This window comes from Trachymyrmex cornetzi, unplaced genomic scaffold (assembly GCF_001594075.2).
Source record: "Trachymyrmex cornetzi isolate Tcor2-1 unplaced genomic scaffold, Tcor1.1 scaffold147, whole genome shotgun sequence".
In the NCBI taxonomy this organism is placed as follows: Eukaryota; Metazoa; Arthropoda; class Insecta; order Hymenoptera; family Formicidae; genus Trachymyrmex; species Trachymyrmex cornetzi.
In genome coordinates, this window is record NW_017296059.1 from 6,542,336 (window position 1) to 6,563,388 (window position 21,053).

Here is a 21,053-nt window from a genome sequence, read left to right on the forward strand (position 1 = left end):
GTAACTTGGAAGTACATTAAATTTCATGAAATTTTCAACAGTATACCTCTGACAAACATTGATAAACATCAAAGAAACAATGGTAACCCTATCTCTTGAGTTAAATTACATTTGTTATTTTTAACTTTCAAGTGCGTCAAAATGTAAATCAATTCATTTCCGTGATTGCAACGTAAACACAACGTCTACATTAACATGTCTAATGTATAAATCATAATTTGAGTCAGACTTTGTGTGTGTACACTTCCTTAAATTAAATTATTTCATAGTTAAAAATAAGTCAAATTGAGCACACACACACAAATAATAAAAATTCAAAGTCTCACTCCCACGAAGCTGTAAGAAAACTATTGTTCTCAAAGGAATCTTTTCAGTTTGATTAGGCTAGCTTTGAAATCTCAGAATTTATCAGTTGTAGAGAAAATAACTGGGAAGCTTGACTCTCGTGTTTTAGATTATAGGACACATTTGAACTATATACTTTCTCTCGTGCAATTCGCAATATTTTTGTGGAATATAAACTTGTTCCTTTTTTTTTGGTTCAATTGTACAGGTGTTGAAAAATAAGTAAAAAAAAGGGAGCGAATGCTGTACGTTAGTTTGTACAGACGATACACATCGTGTCGCGGCACATCTAGAATAGATAGAATTTCGAAAAACCATTTTCGAATCCATTCCCTGGGACGGAAGATCGCGGGATAGAAAAGAGTCTTGCTCGATTTTCATTAAAAGTTTCTTAGCGTTACTGGTATGTATGGCGAGTTTTCCAACTTCGCAGGCGCCATTCGCGGAAACTCCTTTCTATGAAGGAAGCAGTAAAAAGCTTCGTTTTCGCTTTACTGTTTCGCCGAAAGCAGTTTGTACGCGTTTCAATATATGTACCTGACTTTCATAATCGTCACATAAATTGCATCACAAAGCGTCCAGACGTACATTTTACTCCTGAATATCCGCCGAGTAGGAATAATTGTGACTACAGATAAATTTCTCTCTTTCTCTCTCTCTCTCTCTCTCTCTCTCTCTCTCTCTCTCTCTCTTTCTTTGTCGAATCATCCGGATTAATAATCTTGAAATTGAGAATTTACATTAAAGCGTTAAAGTTCTCCATCGAGGATATTGAATGTTATATTCACCGACACTGTAAAAGAACATCGACCGCATACATCTACAGAAAATACTTGAATAATGAAAATAAATTTAAAAAATGAAATAAGAAATTAAAATTATATTCGAGATTATCCATTGGAGGCTACATGATCTACCTTTAAGTCATTAATTCAGACTAGAAAGGGGTAACGACAACGTCTATCCTCGCGGATTCACGATCTTTGAGATTGAAATCCATGCAAATGGGGTGGTCCACGGTTCCGCGTTGAACTATTTTCTAGGGTTAGAGAGAGAGAGAGAGAGAGAGAGAGAGAGAGAGAGTGTGTGTGTGTTTGAGAGAGAGAGAAATAAGTAAATAAAATGACGAAGCCCCGACAAGGCAGTAAAATGTCGTCGCCAGGACGGTGGTCGCCGAATGACGCACGTCGATGAAGTATCGTATAACGCCTCGGGGATGATCTTTACAAAAATAGGGCAAAGATCAAAGAGAAGGAAGGTCGAGCAGTCGCCAGATAAATCCTTGAATGCATGAAAACTAGAATTATTCTTTAAGAAATCAAATTAATATTATGATTACTAATAATGATCGACATAATGATTTGTATAATAATAATAGTATTATTATGAAAAGAAATAATGACTTGAACCATCGTTTGACGACTAATGGTCTCGGGAATCGATAGACATTAGGTATATTTCTCTCTATCGATTTGAAATTTGAAATTCTTAATTGACAGAAGGTACAAATTTCTTTTCATTACGAACGCTAAGTCTTAATTTATGTAATTTGCTTTCTTGTCGTAAAATCTATTATTAATTAAAATATTTGAAAACCCGATCTGACAGATACCGTTAATAATATAATTTTTTAAATATTTAATGAGGGATCAATAAAATTCCATGTCGTATTTGTATTTTTATTTTAAATACAACGTCCGTCATTAGTGATGCCTTTATTCACAATTTATTTACAAAAAATATTTATAAAAGAAATATGGTATAAATAGTCTAGAAGAGCTAATTTACCTATAAAATAGTCTAAAAAAAGCTATACAATAAGCATTCTAAAAAAGACGTTACAAAACGTACATAAAACTACAAAAAGTTAATCCTTTGCGAATAAAATTAAAATAGAGGAAAATTAAATGTAAAAATTTAATAATTATGCCACACTCTCCGTTTACCCCACAGCTACAAATAACTGTATCCTTATCTCATAATCAGTAACCCAGTTTCAGCATCCTACGTCAATGTTTAGACAGTTTAATAAAATTATTTTAGATTTAATTTTTGCCCTCTAAAAAATAGCGCTATAAACTTAATATGCAGTATCTATATAAGTCTCACTAATATTAACTTCAAAACAGTAAGAATTATACCTTGCGGTGTCTGTGTATATAAATCCTTACGGTGTTGATGCTAATATTAGTAGTGAGAATTATATAGATACTGCGTGTTAAATTCATACCGCTATTTTCTTAGAGGGCAAAAATTAGGTGTTAAGTTCACCTAACCGACGTTTTTTAGAACGTAGATGCTTCAGCAAAATATTATTCACATCCTATGTATATGTTACAAAACAAACCATCGCAAGGGACTTTGATTAAATAAAACGTGTCATGTTCGAATAAATAATTGCGCAATAATATTGTTTAAAAAACGGGAGAAGGAGGAAAATTGTCGCATATACATATATATATGATGCGCATTATTCGCCGTTTGTACGCATACTTTGCCGGAGCACACGAAAGTTGTTGTAATACCACTTTGCCATTCACTCCCGCGCACCGGCTGTTTAACTTTCATCAGTGGCCTGATACCTTTGTGGTATATCATCTGCAAGTATTAGCATCAAATTGAATCTACGTCGGTGCCTGGGACTCGCAGAAACTACGCGTGTCTTGGTGACGCCGTGCACGTGTCTACATCGATGCTGAATCGCTCGCCAACATTTTCGTAGGTTCTTATTCCTGCTCGCGGGGAACATTTTTTTTTTTCTCCGTTCCATATTCATCGATCGTCCCTCTCGACTCTCGCGAAACGCTTCTTCTCTTCTCTCTCGTCGATCACGCTTGCTTTTTCTCGTTTTTTCGTCGATTTTCAACCAACTGCCATACGCGACGATGCGGCGACGACGACGGCGACGACGACGACGACGACAATGACGACGACGGTGAGGATGTAATGTCCTTAACATCGATTTCTCGCGGCGAACGCTAAAATAACTGACGTAGCTTCTCGCACACACACACAATAAGGATCTGTAGTATTCCCGCCGCATATTCCCGTGAATTCGTTGTCTTGTTCGGAATTTTGGTCGATAGACCAAAAAAGATCGACGTCAATAGGGACTCGCTTACGCGGCACGTACTTTTCACGTTTTTCCGTATCCGTATATTCACGTCATCTCCTCTTTTCCACTGAAAATTCACTGGCGAATATGATTCTTCTGCCATTTATACTCTCTTTTTAAGGTGGTTGTATCGTAAAATGACTTTTTTCAAGATTTGTTTGAAGCTTTTACTATATTTAAAGATAATGATATTCTCTATATATATACGTATCATTTTAAGGGGAGGTAACCAGGCATGTTCAAAAGATAATTGCATTTGAAGTTAGTACTTTTAATATGTGCTAGACAAGGAGCGACAGTACATTGAGAAAAAAAGTTGTTAACTTGATTAAATGCGTTTAGTTTGTAATGATTATTTAGTTCAGATATTTATATATTTAAATTAACAAAATCATGTAATTTAAAACATGTTATTTGTTTGAATTAACAAATATTTACTTGACAGTCCGTGACCGCTACATTTAGTTGAATCAACTAATATTTTGTTGAAATAGCAACTTTTTTTTCAGTGTACATTTTCGATTATAGCGCAAAAATGGTATTTATAAATTCGCTCAAAAATTAAAGGATTATAGACAAATATAATACGAATCTTCTAAACCGAAAAAAACGGGGAATAACCAGACAAATATTAAACCTTAGAAAGTTGCTTTACTACTTCACTAATATCCACTTCGCTTATCAACTCATTCTCAATTACCGGCGCACAGTGGGGAAATAAAAATTACTGTGGGGAAATAAAAATTATTGTTAAAAAATTGCGATCTGCAGCAATTTTTTAACAGTAATTTTTTTCTCCACCGAACGGTGCCTTCATGCACCCAGAGAAAAGGTTGCTTCGATTAAAGAAATGTTTCTTTGCTATACGATTTAAAGAAAAAATGTCTTTAATTTAAACATTATTTTTTTAAATCAAATAAAATTTATTTGATTAAAAAAATTTTGTTCAAATCAAAGAAATGACATTCAAATTATGATTTAAACGTCATTTCTTGGATTTGAACATAATTTTTTTTAATCAAAGAAATTTTATTTGATTTTAAAAAATAATGTTTAAATCGAAGAAATTTTTTCACAAATGAAAGAAATGTTTTTATTTAACCGAAATTTCTTTATATCGAAGCAACCTTTTCTCTGGGTGTGCGCTGGCGATTCGGGCGATTGAACAGGCCGCTCCTATGCGATACAACCACTTTAAATGGCATACTTTTCAAGATCAAAGTTAAGGACATGACGGCAACGATATTCTCGCGGCGGACAAAATAAAGCGAGATAAAATCATTTCGAACGAAACGTTTGTCTCTTATCTGGGTTCCTCAATAGCGCATCCTTTCAATAAACGCGACCAGGGCTTCATCCTTTGCCAGGAAAGGGTGAGGTCCTTCGAGTGAAACTAAACGTCGCGTCGACGTGATGTGACGTTGCGATTCATGACGGCGCGTAAAACTTTGAGACTGACAATGAATTACGTCGCGGCTCATTTAGTTTTCTCAGTGCACCTATTGTCGTGGCACCGAACGGCTGGCTGGCCGGCCGGCCGGCCGGCCGACCGACCGACCGACCGATGACGTGAACTTTGCCAATTGGAATATTTAAAGCTCCAGTACGCAAAGAGAGAGGGAGAAGAGAGAGAGGCGAGCATTAACTACCAACCGAGCTCGAAAGTAATTTTGAGGCTTCCCTTGCAATATGCACGAGGGGATACGGTCGTCTCTGTGCCTCTCGCGCGCTTTTGTACACTCGGCCCTCGGCTATTCATGAGTAGCCACGGTCCCGAGTAATCGTTCTATAACGAACGACGTCCTTTCCTCCCTCGAAAGACTTATAAGAGAGATATTGACATCCGGCGAAAAAAATCGATGGCGCCCATTGATAAATTCAATCTACCGATATTTCGCCTCTTGATCTCCATACTAATTTCGTAACACTTCGATCCTTCTATTGTGCGACCGAATTTCCGAATTAGACGATCGTACTTGGCAACCGCGATGGGAATACACGCCTTATTGCACGACGGGAAAGTTAACGTCAGTTATTTTAGGCGAACTTGATCAGCGTCAGTCCCATATTTGATTTGGAGGTTTGTTTATTTCATTGATGTCATGCGGTTGATGGAAAATCGAACAATATATAGTCAACCGCGTTTGAAATTTATTATAATATTACGATGTATAATTTACATTTTCGAGGAATTAAGCGTTTATTTTTGGTGATAACTTTGACACAAAATCAGGTAATAAATGTCACTGTTTTCGTATTTCAGATTTATAACTGCGAGTTATTTTCGAGTTTATTTTCGTTGATAACTTTGACAAAATTAAGTATTAAGTTTCTGTTTCTTTTTTTTTTTCTCTCAAAAAGTCGTAATAATACGGAGGAAAATCTGAAACGAGTAAAGTGTCGAATACAATATGTTACGAGTTAGAATAATCAAAACTTTAGATTTCATATTTGCATCGGAGGTTGGACTGTTCATTAATTTGGTATCTTAAGCTGCTCAGGACGCTAAGTCAATATTATGTCATATAGCAAATTCGCTTTTAACAGTCTCTCCGACGGCGTACGACGGCTGAATTAAGTAGGTTCCATTGAACGTGGAAAATCAGAGAGAAACGAAGTACATCGCGCGCAGAGGAGAGGCTAGAGAAAATAAAAGGCTAGAGAAGATCAGGGCGCGCGTACACGGCTTAACTCCGCGCGCGGGCTGGTGCTTTACGACCGTGGGCTATAAAGTTCCCGCTAATTCCACCTGGCAAACTTTTTCTCAGAGGTACGAAGACAGACAAAAATATCGTCGCGAAAGTTCCTTTGATAAGCGCACCTCGAAGAAGGCGTAGCTGTCTTACTGAAGGGCACTTAATCCCGCGAGGTGAGATTTTGATGGATAAAACCAAGCGATTTCCTCGAGATTTTCTTCATCGTATCAGCGAAAAGTGAACCAGTGGCTTTTGAAGGCTCGTGTTTGAGAAGTGAAACGTGTTCGTGGGTATTCCAAACTATTTAATCAAAGAACCATCTGTAAACCGTAACCGTTTGTACGAATTCTTGCAATTTACCAACGGCACAATTATATTGCACATCATAGTATTAACTTTACTGTTTCTACGTACGTTCAATAAAGCTACTATTATTGTTATTATTATTATTAAATCCACTACTATTATTACACTGTAAAAAAAATAAAAAATAAAAAAATAAAACATTTTTGCATGTCTCAGAAAATCCACTAAACGTCCTTAAATTAAAATTAACATTTTATTTTTTACAGTGTATTATTATTATTTGCATTATTAGTATTAGTTGTACATGCAAATTTTAGAAAAAAATATTGTCATTCTTTCTTCATGATGGAAATGAAATTCAAGAGGTATTTTGAACTGATCTATAAAGTGGGAGGATAAATCGGTGTCGTGAATAAAGTTTGCGTGGCTGGGGCCGCAAAGTGACGAGACGAACTCTTAAATCCGAAATTTTCGATGCAGCTGAAACTTGGTGAACATTCGGAGAGGTAGCGAGCTCAGACGTATCTGTTTTACGGAAAAACGATCCGCTAGTCTCTCTCTAAAGACACCCGACATAATTTTGCCTTGCCTCAAATGTTTTCATAAGCGAGGCAAACGTTGAAACGATGTTTAAATAAAAATTTCATAGTTCTCTCGATTTTGCCCTTTTACTGATATCCAACAAAGATATCAGTAAAAGGAAAACGACATGGAAAATAAGGGATCGATGTGATAATACCTGATATTTTTCTACCTATAGTTCGTTTTTTTTTTGCACAACAATCGAGAACTTTTTTAATGCGATATTACGGAGTTATCGTTATAAAAATTAAAATATATATATTTTCCTTAATATAAATTAAAGATATAAAATTACGGACAAATGAAATATTGTATTTTAGCGGACTTAAAATGAGGGATGCACCGGATCATAAAATTACCGGATATCGGATATCCGATCAGATATCCGAGAAAATGTCTTCTAAAAAAAAAAAGTCTATACATATAGAGAAAAAGATTGTAATTTTACAACAATGTATAAGATATTATAACATCATGAATATGCATACTTGTGTCTAGCTAGAACATTCGTATAAGAAAAAAATCCACAATTTAATGATATCAAATTTCAACCGGATATATTTTCGGATACTAATAATGTCCGACTATCCGGTCGGATAGTAAAAAATATACTTTCCGGATATCCGATGCATTAAAATAAATTTGCCTAATAAATAAAAATTGAATGTGAGGCATAATCGCGCAAAGATATACCTGATATTTAACGCCGGCGGTTCAATCAGGTCTAAGCTTTCGTCGGAGGGGAAAAAAAAGTCCTCCGATTTCCGCTTTCCGCAGACGAATCTTTTTTTTCCATTTCTTTCTTTCTCCATTTTGATAATTTTGACGGGCAGACTTGAAATCCGATCCCATCACATAATACCCAAAAGCACTCGGCGCAATAATGGAGCCATCGTGTTATTCGGCCGGCGGAGAAGGCATACGCGGAGTTTCAAATCGAAACGGTCGGGGAAGGAGAACGACGGCCCGAAGGTGGGGGCCGCAGGCAGGGTGGCATCCCCCGGGACTCAGAAATCCGTTTCTGGGCAAACTGTCTTGCGAGTAGTTCGTCGGATAGTTTCAGATCCAGATTCCCGGGAGTTAAGCCAAACCGCCTTCTCAAGCGAGACGACGCGAGGATCGTTCCCTCCCCATTTCCTGATCTTCTCTTTCCCTCTTTGATAGTGCGACAGTGCGGTCCCGATGGCTGAAATGAGATCCGTTTGCTACTCCTAGTTACGGGAATAACGCACCGAGGCCGGATTTATGACGGCTCGGGTCAAATAAATCGCGGATTATACGACTTGACGAGCACTTTGAGAAGCTTTCTGCGTCCCTCCGGCCCCCCCCTCTCCCTCCGTCGCACGACTTCTTGGAATTTATCGCCATTTAACCCATTTAACCCTTTCGGGACAGTTTATTCGCTATGCGAAATATTTGCATCTTTTATGAGGCACCTATCCTTACACGATTACAGACTGCAATTTTTTTCTAAACATTTCAGGTGAATCTTTCATTTAAGTGATACTCTCTTATTTGAAATGAAATGAACACAGACTTACTAATTAAAGAACTTTTAGATTGTATGTATATTACTGAACTGACAAAATTGACTTTGGTTTAATTTGTTCTTTATTACTTTTCAAACCTTGAAAATTAAATAAAATCGTGTAAAGAGTTTTTTAGAATAATATAACAAATTTATTTACAATAAATTTATTTACAGTTTTTCAGCACATTAACATCTTTCTAATATGATGCCTGATTGAGCATCGAATTATTAGAAATTGCTTATCAATTTAATTTAATTTGTGATATTATTACAGTAGTTTAATTGCATTTGTAAGTCCGGAAAACCAACTCGGCACGCAGTTCGAATGACTACAAATATAACGTATATATGCATGTGTACATATATAGTATATATATAATTCATATTGAATTATTTAACATTAAAGATCCAGTTTCGACCGTTATAGGCATTTATTTCTAGTTTATTATGTTCTCAAATGTACAATCTAAAATAAGATTCTTATTGTTTTTAGAATAAGAAAATAGAATAGTTAATTATTGTATATTTGCTTCCTAACAATTCGAAAAATAATAAGAAAAGTAAAATTGAAGAATTTCAAATAAAGTTTGTAGCAATAATCATTGAAATGGAGAAACTCGTGGGATTTAATACCAGCGCCAATTTAACGGGAATTATTTGAAAATTGAATCCTCGTACATCCGAAGGCGAGCCAGCGCATGCAGTGACACTGAATATAAATGGATATACAAGACCTTGTTTCCCAGTTTCACACTAATATTCTAGTAGGACATTTTGCCAAACGTTTCTCGCCGTGAGAACGATTTTGAAAATTGACTCGCGAGCGGGAGCGAAAGTACTTATCCCCTACTCTAATACTGCCGTCCGCGTTATCGCCAAGTGAAGGATACAGAAGCAACCGCCGCTCTCTTTCTCTTTCGTCCTTTTTCGCTCTTTCCATGGGAGGGGTTGAATTACCTTCCTGTCCACCGACAAACCCTGCTGGAAAACTTGGCATAGTCCGGGCGCCACTATCTATTCAATTTTCGCCAAGTTGGCGGAGTCGTTGCCAGGAAAGCCGACCAACCAACCGGACGTTTTGTCTTTTCTCGCCTCTCGCGAAAGAAAGATGATGGAAGTCGCTTACAGAAAGAGGGGCGGAAAAGGGAAAAAAAAGAATGTACGCGAGAGAGAAAGAGAGAAATGCGCGCTTCTCGCGCAAACCGACTTCCTGGAGTTACTTATGGCGTGAGATAGCGAGAAAACGCGTTTCTGTCCGCCAGGATGATTTTTCATTTTGCTTCTTAGCACTGCATTAACGTTTAAAGCGCATTTCTTATTGATCCATTTTCTCCGATTGCAGATTGTATTTTTGTGTCTCACTGTGTACTCATCAATTTTTATTTGTATACAAAAATACTTTCGGATCCGTCCGCGTGAAATGTAATAGAAGTAATATATATCAGGGCATTCAATACAAATAAATAAAACTATAAACTTCAGTTGCGAAAGTATCCTGAATGATCAATTTGTATCATATATACGGGGAATAAAGTAAAAATAATTAGAAGAAATAATTAGTATTATTTAGAATATTTTCGATAATACTTATTCATAAATAAATCATATGGTACGAATTGATGGATAGATTTATTGCAATGATACAATCTAACATGGAATAGGTAATCCTACAATGCACCGGGATAAGGATCTACTCTGTTCTTGCGTAGAAGAAATTTGATCTTCCTGTCCATATCCTCGTTGTAGATCGACTTGCACATCTCATAGTTGACCCTACGTCTGACCTGAGTCGGTTTCTCATAATACCTTGTGCGCCTGTACTGGTTGAAGATGTCTTCTTTGGACAGTATGCGATTTAATAAGCGGCATGCCTTATCCACGTCATTGTTTTGAACAAAGATTGTACGGCTGATGAATTGAATGTGCCTTGAAAGACCCATCTGAAAAATAATGTAAAAAACAACTATGTTTCCATACTTTTTCTCCATAAACGTTTTACTTAACCTTTAAGTACATGCTTAAAGATAAGCAAGTTGATAAGTGTTCAAAACAGAAAGTCTTTAATTTTATAGTTAATTTTTTACTATTATGTTATAATTAAATTTACATTAGTTACACCGTTGTGAGACAGAGGAATGTAAAAATAATGAATTTTAAGACTTCTGAGCATCTGGGCAATACTTTTTATTTTCCCTTTCAGACTAAGGTTTTAAATATCATGTACTGTACCATCCTAAAGGGGTGGTATTCATTTAAAGATTAAAGTTAGAGAATTCGTTGTGTTCAGATCTCTTCGTAGAGAAGATAGTAGGAGATAATAAATGCAAGTACATAACAAATGCTCTAAAAACGTATTAAAATTAATAAAACGCTCGATAAAATATTACAACTTCTCTCATTAGATCTATGAATTTAAGATTATTGGCAAATATTTACCGTAGCAGTTCCGTTTTTAGGTTAGGTTACAAGCGATCAAATCAAGCTCCGCGCAATCTTCATTGATTCCAATAACTACAAACACTTTCTGCGCATCCACCAAAGTTAATTACGTTTCTCACTGAAATATGCCGCGAGAAATCACTAATTCGCTCGCAAATTAATATATTGCACTCTAGGAATTGGCAGCTTCTTCCAGCAAGATTTGTATGGGTAACACCATCTAGCAGCCATCAAAGCGACTGACGTCACCTGCCATCACTGCCGATAACCCTCAATCAATTACCGACCATTTCCGGCGGATAATCGTAAAATAGTCGTACATGTCCTAGAAAGACAACGTTCAGGAACGAGATAATAATAAAATAGGCCACCAGGCAATAGGCGATCTGCAAAGTAAAGGCAACGAGCATTACAGTTCACAGAAATCATTAAAAAATGTAAATAGGAGAAAGATCTATGGCAGAAAGTCGTGATGTATCCAAGGAACACACACAAAAGTCAATAAGAATAGAAATAATTTTATTTTAATTCTTAACGTTAATAAACAGTCAAACCAAAAATCATCATTTTGACTTTAATAACATCGAAATAAAGTAATTTTCTCTTAACTTGGTGTGTTTCTTGGATACTTGCGCATAAATTACTTCTCGGTCTTTCAGATTGTAGCCGAATCCCCATCGGCAAACGCAGAGCCAGGCACATAACGAGAGCAGGAATAGAATAAGAGCAAACGGAGAAGCATATATATGCACGACGAACATTTGTTCATGTTGTCACGGCAGTCCTTCCCTATATCTTTTTCCTTTAACTCCTCCAGGCGATGCATATTTTCGTAAAGAGTGTCGTGTCGCTTTCACCAAGCTCGAATTTGTTCAACAAAATTTCGCTCGTATCCATCCCGTATCTGCAATTGTTCTTCCTAGTGAAGAAGCTTCGTGATCGATTCTGTCAAAAAAAACCCCGCGAAAAAAATATGTATTATTTTATAAATCTCTGTCGTGGCATATTGTCGATAATTCACACGACATTAATTACCGGCTTCCACAATGACCTTTTGGAAATAAAGGTTCGTTTTTTATTCTTGCATTGAATTTTCATTCGATCGTTCAATTCACATTAGAACTTTCTTTCTCATAAATTAATATCAAACGTTTATTCCATTTTAAATACTCCAAAAATATAATATACACTATAAGTTCAGCTATTGAAAACAGTTACTTTTAACTGAAAATTTTGTGGATATCCGCCAAATGGAAAAAAACTGACGTTTACTTTAACAAGATTTCACAGAAGTAATAATTGATTGACATTTCGTTTCTGTTTTTTTTTTTTGCGATATATTTAAAATTTCGTTATTTTTTATAATAAGGCAGTGAAATTGGCAGTGATTGTTTGATCGATAGTTCACTGTAATAGCATGGGGATAGACGAGGTCTTTTAACACGGAAAAGACGAGTAAGAAAAAGACTCTGTTCTTTCGATATTCTAAGATCTTGAGAAAGAATTTATCGCGAATTTAATGCTCGCAAAATATGCCTCCGAAGAAGAAGAAAGAGATCGTGCCGACAAAAGAGGCTGTGCAGGAGTTGGAACGTACTGAGTAAGCAAACGGACACGAAATCACGTGGGGACGAATCATCCCAAAAATTTAGTTATGTTTTCGTTATCGTTGATTTTACATTCTGCAGTTATTAATTATATACAACGTAATAATTTGTAAATAAATTTATAATAATTTTTAAACAAGCTCCCCCGCATAAAAATATACTACTAGTATATAAGTAAATTCGACAAGTGGTGTCACTAATAATGTAATAGTGGTAGAGAAAATTTCATTAAAATTTAATGAAATTTTTTATCAAATTTACTTATTGCACTAGTGACACTAGTAGTATATTTTTATGCGGGCTATTATATTTCAACTTTTGTTTTTTTTTTTCGAAGATTAAGTGGAATGGGATTTGGAATATTTTTTCATAAAAATAAATAAGAAATGTAGGATTAAGCGATACTAGGTCCATTTACGTAGACCAGAGCCTGAAATCGTGGAAACAGCCGAGCCTGAACCCCCGAAACAGGTGTCCTTGCTCACTGGTGAACCCTATGGACCTCGAATTCGTCTTGTTAGCGAAAAAGCCGAGGAAGAGAGCTCGGACGACGAGCCAGAGTCCGAGGACGAGGAAGAGGCGAGATATCAGGAAGATCACCCGGAAGTGCCTTCCGAATTCTGGCATATACAGAAACTCATCAAGTATATGAAGGCTGGCAATCAAACTGCCACCATGGTGTCCCTGTGTTTATTAAAGGATTATGATCTCACCGACAAGGTCCATTATATTTTTATTATAAAATTAAATTAGGCTGCAAGAAAAAAATATCATCTATAATGTTATCTAACAAAATCAATAATTCTAATAGATTTGGAAAGAGTAAGGGCACTAGGAGTCAGGCGCAGAAGACGTCGCACAAATAATACACTTATAAAGAGTGGAACTTCTTGTGTTTGCTCTGAGGAAGGCTCAAAAAGTGAGCCGAAACATGTAAGCGTGTTTAGTGAATAAAGAAGTTTCACTCTTTATAAGTGTATTATTTGCGCGACGTCTTCTGCGCCTGACTCCTAGTGCACCAATTTTTTCAAAAAAACGTTTTATTTATAAGAGTAAGAAATAACTTAAATATACACACACGGTTCTAATTATAAAGTTTAACAAAGAATAACCTCTTTTCAAAGAAAGAGAATAATTATTTTTCGTAGCCTTCAGAAATATCACTTCATAATTTTAAAAGTTAGTAACGGATTTAATAGATTTATTCTTTGCTTCATTATTATTCTCTCATTTACATCAATTTTTTTAATTCTTTAATTTAAAAAATAATTTCTCTGTCTCTTTTGTATCTCATTCACACAATCGATTATTTTATAATAAATATATTTGTGAACAGGAAAATAGGTCAAACACGAGCTTAAAAAAGTAAAATGATAAAGTTTATTAAGACATTAATCTATATCATAAAAGATGTGAGTTTTTTAATTATTGTTATGTAATTATTAATAAATGGAACGTTTCAACTTTATTTAGTCATCCTCAGCTATTACAATAATAAGAATAGTTGTATAAGATTAAAATGTTATTAATAAATTATTAGAAATAAAATTAAATATTGGAAAAATCATAAAAAACTAATCAACGATACGATATCAATTAATCATATCGCAAAAGTTGGATAATATATTATAGTAAATAAATTAAAAGTCTTTATGTAATAGTTATCGAAATTTTCTTCATTTAAAGATGAAAAAAGTAGAATTAAACAGATAAGATTTTTAAAATCGTAAGATAAATGAAATCAATATAGTCAATAAAAGTCTTGAGATATATCTATGTATAAATATAAATAAATTAAATTAAAAGTATTGCACTGAAAAAGGAGTCAATGTTTAAAAAACTTACTTAATTTTTCAATATATGAATTCTATAGATAAAATCTGTAGAAAAATATGTCCAAAACAGTGAGAGGGCTTCATGTCAGAGCAAAAGCTTGTCGATAAATGATAGAAATTGAAAACATATATGTGTTGTTATGTATAATATACGATGTACAAAAAGTCGATATAAATTAATGTTGTGAAAATGAATCTAATAAGTAAAAATAAGAATTATCTATAGTCTCTCAGTGTTTTTCAAAATATATTTGTGGTAGTGCAGATCATACAGAAGGCTATTCAAGAAATGGGAGGTCTCGAAGTTTTAGTAAATCTCCTCGAAACGAATGACATTAAGTGTCAGAACGGCTCGTTGTCGGTCTTATTACAAATCGCGACTTCCACGGAGATGAAGCGATATTTAATTGACTTGGACATTGCAACACCATTAATACAAATGCTGAAGCATCCCGCCAGAGATATCCAGGTGTTGACCTTTCAAAATAGCTCCTTTAATTAATTAATCGACCTAGTTGTTTTTATCTGCTGTGCATGGAGTATTTAATTTAAAATCCGATTGATTTGTCAATCAACAAAATATTCGTCAAATTAAAAATGCTAAAGTTCCAAACATCTTGAATCTAATTTTTCAATTATTTTTTCATACTTCGTTCCATCGTGTTATATAATGTTAATTTATAATCCTCGCAGATTTTGGCAGCCGAAACTATGGCCATTATAGCTCGAATCAGAAAGGCCAGAAAACAAATTAGAATTCGCGGTGGAATACCGCTCATCGTAAGTTATCCAATCATCAGTATTCGAATAAGACAAACATGTCTCAAGATTCTTTCAAAATTGCTATGTGTAAAATATTCAATCTCTGATATATACGAACGACGATATCATTGTTTTTATATATTACTTTAATCCACATGATGAATTATTTGTGCTCCAGATCAATTTTCATCACTTTTATACAAGTATTTATATAAAAATTAGCATATTTTACGTATACTTCAAAACATCTTTAGAAAGTATTGTATTTGTAAAGTTGTGTATTTAAAAACGGAAAAGAAAGGGTAGAGCTATTATTTAGTGTTTCAAAAGAAAGAAACGCGCAGAAAAATGACAAATGACCCGTAGGTGTTGAGAATTAAATTTTTTTTTCTCTCAATGTGAGCAGTATGACAATATTGATTCTTTGTGTTTGACAGCTGGACGTAATGGATGTGCCAGACGAAGTTCTTCGTCGGTCATACGATGAATTAAGCGAGGCCAGCAAAGAACTCGTGGCCGTCGCCATAGGTTGTGCCAAGGTTTTAGATTCTTTAGGCAGCAGTCCGAAGGTCAAGGAGGAACTTCGTAAACATGGCGTTGTTCGCTTGATGTCGCGTTTTCTAAAATCGAAACACACTCAGCTAATCGTACCCACGATGGGCGTCGTACAGCAGTGTGCTGATCTGGTTTACTGAATTTTATTCATTATCTATTAATAGTGTTAATTAAAATAATTTGATCTATCAATAAAATAATTTAAATCAATTTGAACAACGTATATATATATATATAGAAATTATGAAAATTATTTATGGAAAACATAGTTATCATTATATTAATAATCGAAAACAAGTTAAATATCATGAGATTTAAATATCAGACATCCTGGATTGTTGTTGTTATTCAAAATTCATGGCACTGCCGTTTATTAAAATCGTAATTAATCAAACTATCTATTTTCAAAATTTCATTATAAATATTCCCTTGTAGTTATATGGTGCCAATATTTATTGGCGCATTTGTAGAATGTTTTCAGAGAAGCATTTGAGCGAGTGGGCATCATCGAGGACTTGGTGCGACATTTGAAGAACGACAACGTGAAGCTAAAGGAGAACTCTGCCTTGGCCATCTTCAAATGCGCTTCTAATCGAGAAACTCGAATGATGGTGCGTCGAGCTGGCGGTCTGGACCCACTTTGCAAACTTGTGCAGAGCGAGGAGGTGCACGCCAATAAGCGCCTGCTGGCCGCGGTCACCGGTGGCGTCTGGAAGTGTGCCATCAGCCCCGAGAACATAATGAGGTTCAATCAAAACGATCTGGTAGCGTCATTGGTGCCTCTACTTGAGGAAAACGAGGATGAAAGGGTGTTAGCCAACGTTGTAGGCGCCCTCGCCGAGTGCTGTAAGGATCCCACTAACAGGGATGTCTTGAGGATTAACGAGGGTCTACCGAAACTGGTAAAGACCGTTCAAAGTCAGGAGTACACTTCTATCTGTGCTTTTCTTCTCTCTCGCAATCTCTCTCTCTCTCTCTCTCTCTCTCTCTCTCTCTCTAGTCTCTCTGGACCAAACTTTGCTTATCTGCATGTTGAACTCTTGCAAAAATATCTACTTGGATCAATTATTTATTGTGTCATGTGTTCTAATAACTAGAATATTGTATCAAAAGGGAAAAATTATTTTAAAAACTGAATGTGTTATATTGTAGGTAATAGAGATCCCTCGCGCATTCAGAATAAATATTCAGATCAATATAATAAAATAAATTATTATCGTAGTTCTTTTAATGATCCTCGAGCAATTACTAGATGAATTCTCGTCGTATATGTTAACACTTTAATGATTATCAATTATCAATTTTATTGGAATATAGCTGCATTGACCCATTTAACTTTAATTATCCCATTGGAATTTATATGAGAGATAATTTTCAAATGAAGCGAAAATTGGATTGTGTATCGGAAGGTTGCGAGTACTATTCTCGATGATTAATCGAGTTAACGTGCGCTACACCAATCCCATGACGATCGATGTTTCCTCGTTACTCCAGTATTTGCGATACCGCGGAATGAGTGCTTCAGGGACCTTTGCAGATTAGACTATTGAGCGCCACGTACGAGCCATTATTAGAGAACGTGCCACTGGTGCTGAAAGAGTGTGCCGTCAATGAGAAATGCATGGACATTATCAACGACTCGGAGCATCAGCTGGACGGCGTGCGATTAGTCTGGTCCCTGCTGAAGCATCCCAGTGATGTGATCAAGCGTAATGCTTGTCTCGCTCTGGTACCCTGCATCCGCCACGCCAAGGATTCCCCTGAGATGGTGCGCGCCTTCGTGGGTGGCTTGGAGCTCACAGTCAGTCTCCTGGAGAGCAAAGATACGGAAGTGCTCAGCGCGGTTTGCGCCATGATCGCGGAGATTGCTACCGATCCTGAGAACCTAGGCATCCTGACGGATCACGGCGTCGTGAAGAAATTGGCCGCTCTCGTGGAAACTGTTGGTTCAGCGCTGTTTATGATGATGATTTCTGTTTAAGAGTTCGCGCGACTGCTTCGTGGAAAAAAGCTTTTTAATCATTAATATATACGGGGTGAATCAGAGTTGTTGAACCAACTTTTTACCCTATGAGAAAATTATCGATTTCATATCTAATTGAATTATAACGTGTACAGTCAATTATTTTCTTATCGGGTAAAAAGCTGGTTCAACGACTCTGATTCACCCCGTATATTCGCGAGAATAAGTTTTTATTACAAAATAAATTAATGAGGAAATAAAGGTTTCATTTTAAACTTTTAAATTTTTTAATTAAAACATTTTTGGCATATGAAATAAAATATAATGCGCACATGCCAGTACGCTTCTCATATATAATTCCTCAAATCTTTTTTATCAGATTAATTATTTAATTATGATTTAAAAGATTACTCGGCTTTTCCATGAAGCAGTCGCATTTAAATATTTTACTGATTAAATACTTTTGGTCGAAATATTTATGCTTAATAATAAGATGATTATTCTTTTAAAGGACGACGAGAATTTGCGCGCCAATCTGACGTTGGCAATAGCTTATTGCTGCGATTGGGATCGGAACAGTTACGAATTTGGTAAACTAAATGCTGTTGCGCCGCTCGTTAATTATATGACCAGCAAGAACAAGAACGTGTTGAAGGGTGTTTGCATTGCTGTGTACCATTTGAGCAAGGAGCCCTTAAATTGTGTGACCATGCACACTTGCGGCGTTATCAAGGTACAATTAGGCCATAGGAATTTGCATACGTGACAATCGCTTGATGTTAAAGAACAATTGTTTCGTAACTTTACGAAATTAAATCTTGAAATTAAAAATCTTATACAATAATAACAAAAGCATATGAGAGTAAAACGCGATAATTGGAGCGCGCGTATTCAATATTATATATATTATTCCTTACTAATAAATATAAAATTCGAACGTTTCGACTCTTTTTTGAGTCTTTATCAGCGAGATATGTGTTCCCATAATCGATAAGATGAAGTCAGTTCATCCTAAATGGAAATTACTCCTGAATTGACAGATCCAAAGTGAAAGAACATCAATGTTGGATTCTTTCACTTTGGATCTGTCGATTCAGGAGTAATTTCCATTTAGGATGAACTGACTTCATCTTATCGATTATGGGAACACATATCTCGCTGAAAAAGACTCAAAAAAGAGTCGAAACGTTCGAATTTTATATTTATTAGTAAGGAATAATATACAATATTGAATACGCTCCAATTACTGCGTTTTACTCTTATATGCCTTTATTATTATTGTTTAATTTTGAGAGTCACAAAGATATAATTTATTAAAACTCTTATCTTCTTTGAAAATGAATATTTTTTCAGTAAACATATTAATTTATAACCACCAGCATTGTAAATGTAAATAGTCTATGAACTGATAGAGATATTTTCGTAAATAGAATGTTCAACATAAAAAAATAAGTTCCAAGGTATCAATCATGAAACTTTATCTCTAGGATGGAAAGTAAAAAGTGAAAATTTTAACCATTGAAGTTAATGAAGAAATTTTTCACTTTTCACTTTTCACTTTTCATCCTAGGAAAAAAGTTTCATGGTTGATACTCAGATATATTCATACAGCACAGAACTTGCAGCGATATTGCTACAATATTGCAGCATTGTTGCTGCAACTTTTGTGCTGTAGGGATATATTTAAAGTTACTTTTAACTCAATTTGATTGACTGATCTTCTCTATATACCAAAACGACGAATTGTGGAAACCCTGATTGAATATTGAAAACTATCGATAAAAATTTTAAACAGTACGTATTGCGCTTGGTGGGTTCGGACGATCCAGAGGTACAGATTGCAGCTGCATCCACTATTCGTCGCATAAGAAAGCTTGCGTTAACAGCAGAGAAATTTCACTTCAAAGAAATGTAATTCTCTCGTACTTTTCATGAATTTGAATTCTAAAGAGCACAAATTGATCAATTTATTATTTTATTTGTAATATCGGCAAATAAAACAATAACAAAAAGTAAAAAGAGCTAAGAGCCAACTTCTTGATTACTAATATTTACTGAATTTTTTAACAAACGTTTTGTCCTTAAACTAGAACCTTTTCACACACACACACACACACACACACACAATGTTAATATATAAAAAAATAAATCCTAGACCTTACATAATAAGTCAAATATTAAAACAGATTTGAATATTACAAATTAAAGTTCTTCTAAATTTGCGATAAATACAAATTTCATAAATCGCTGTAATTTCTTCATTGATCCAATTATTTCAATGGATATCAATTGTGATGTAATGATTCTCGAACTGATATACATTTCCAATAAATCAACCTAATTTTAAAATTATCCACTGTGAGAATAAATCAAGAACAATGTATGTAATTAATATTTAATATATAAGCTTTTTTGTACCTGAATTGAGATTTTTACTTTTATTATGTCTATTGTAATTGATTCGCATTTGAAAGATATAATAATGCAAAAGTGTCACAAATTCTTCAAATTGAAAGGATTATTTTATAAACGTACAAAGACTGATGACACAGCAAACAACAGAACTATAGGAATAAAGAATTGAGAAGGAAAGGAATCTCTGAGGAAATAGAAAGGAAAGGGAAACATTAATAGTAGTGGGGGACAATAATAGTATATTGGAAGATATGATTCTTAACTCTTTTTACTTTTTATTATTGTAACATGAAAGCAATGCTACGTAAGGCTCAGTTGATGTAAATCAATGGAAATGTATAATGCTTTGTTGAGCCAGCTGCTGGTTGTACGTATGAAATTGATTTATTACATTATTAAATATACATACGTTTCGATCCACGCTTCGGATCCTTTTCAATATACGGTACTATCTGCAGTCCGTCTAAATTGCTTTTGACTACGTCATTATACTTCCTGGTATAATCAAAGTGCGCGATGGAATGAGTAATGGCTAACAGTTCAATGTTTAAGATTCATCGGACAAGGACACTAATAATTTAATTCTTATCGGCAATTTTTTAAATTTTATTGCACAATATTTCTAAAATGCATATTTATTTCGTCATAACTTATTGACGGAAACTTAATATTGTGCGCTCATACACACACACACACGCGCGCGCGCGCGCGCGCGTGTGTGTGTGTGTGTGCATATTTGTGCTCTTTAGAGTTAAAATAGTTTGCTTTTACTATTAAATTAATGCTGTATATAATCATTGGGTTGTTCGCAGGAATGCGTTACAGGAAATTGATTTCCGTTCGTGAATAACATCAGTTATCAGCGAAAGATAGAAAAAGGGAGAAAGAAAAGGAAGTGTAAA

General features: G+C 35.1%; 2 protein-coding genes across 2 annotated transcripts; one reads left to right on the forward strand and one right to left on the reverse strand.

Annotated features, from left to right (window-relative positions):
- Window positions 1-10,188: 10,188 nt before the first annotated feature.
- On the reverse strand, window positions 10,189-12,263 carry mRpS21 (mitochondrial ribosomal protein S21). Its single transcript, XM_018502155.1, has 4 exons — window positions 12,050-12,263; window positions 11,659-11,959; window positions 11,012-11,400; window positions 10,189-10,515 (listed from the first exon to the last, which is right to left on the reverse strand). Exon 4 carries the CDS (start codon window positions 10,513-10,515, stop codon window positions 10,243-10,245), a length of 273 nt encoding a protein of 90 aa, XP_018357657.1. The 5' UTR covers window positions 11,012-11,400; window positions 11,659-11,959; window positions 12,050-12,263; the 3' UTR covers window positions 10,189-10,242.
- Window positions 12,264-12,435: 172 nt separating this feature from the next.
- gudu (Armadillo repeat-containing protein gudu) lies at window positions 12,436-21,023 on the forward strand. Its single transcript, XM_018502547.1, has 10 exons — window positions 12,436-12,614; window positions 13,044-13,341; window positions 14,722-14,925; window positions 15,150-15,236; window positions 15,656-15,904; window positions 16,244-16,675; window positions 17,311-17,715; window positions 18,248-18,469; window positions 19,532-19,647; window positions 20,964-21,023. The coding sequence occupies exons 1-10, from the start codon at window positions 12,547-12,549 to the stop codon at window positions 20,995-20,997; spliced, it is 2,115 nt and encodes a 704-aa protein (XP_018358049.1). The 5' UTR covers window positions 12,436-12,546; the 3' UTR covers window positions 20,998-21,023.
- The last annotated feature ends 30 nt before the right edge of the window (window positions 21,024-21,053 follow it).

What these genes read in the sequence shown, in the direction of transcription:
- mRpS21 (XM_018502155.1), bottom strand. Translation starts at nt 10,515, where the DNA reads ATGGGTCTTTCAAGGCACATTCAATTCATCAGCCGTACAATCTTTGTT.
- gudu (XM_018502547.1), top strand. Translation starts at nt 12,547, where the DNA reads ATGCCTCCGAAGAAGAAGAAAGAGATCGTGCCGACAAAAGAGGCTGTG. An exon ending in TACAGCAGTGTGCTGATCTG is followed by an intron (nt 15,905 to 16,243) that starts GTTTACTGAATT and finishes GCGCATTTGTAG; the next exon opens with AATGTTTTCAGAGAAGCATT. An exon ending in AAATTTCACTTCAAAGAAAT is followed by an intron (nt 19,648 to 20,963) that starts GTAATTCTCTCG and finishes GGTTGTTCGCAG; the next exon opens with GAATGCGTTACAGGAAATTG.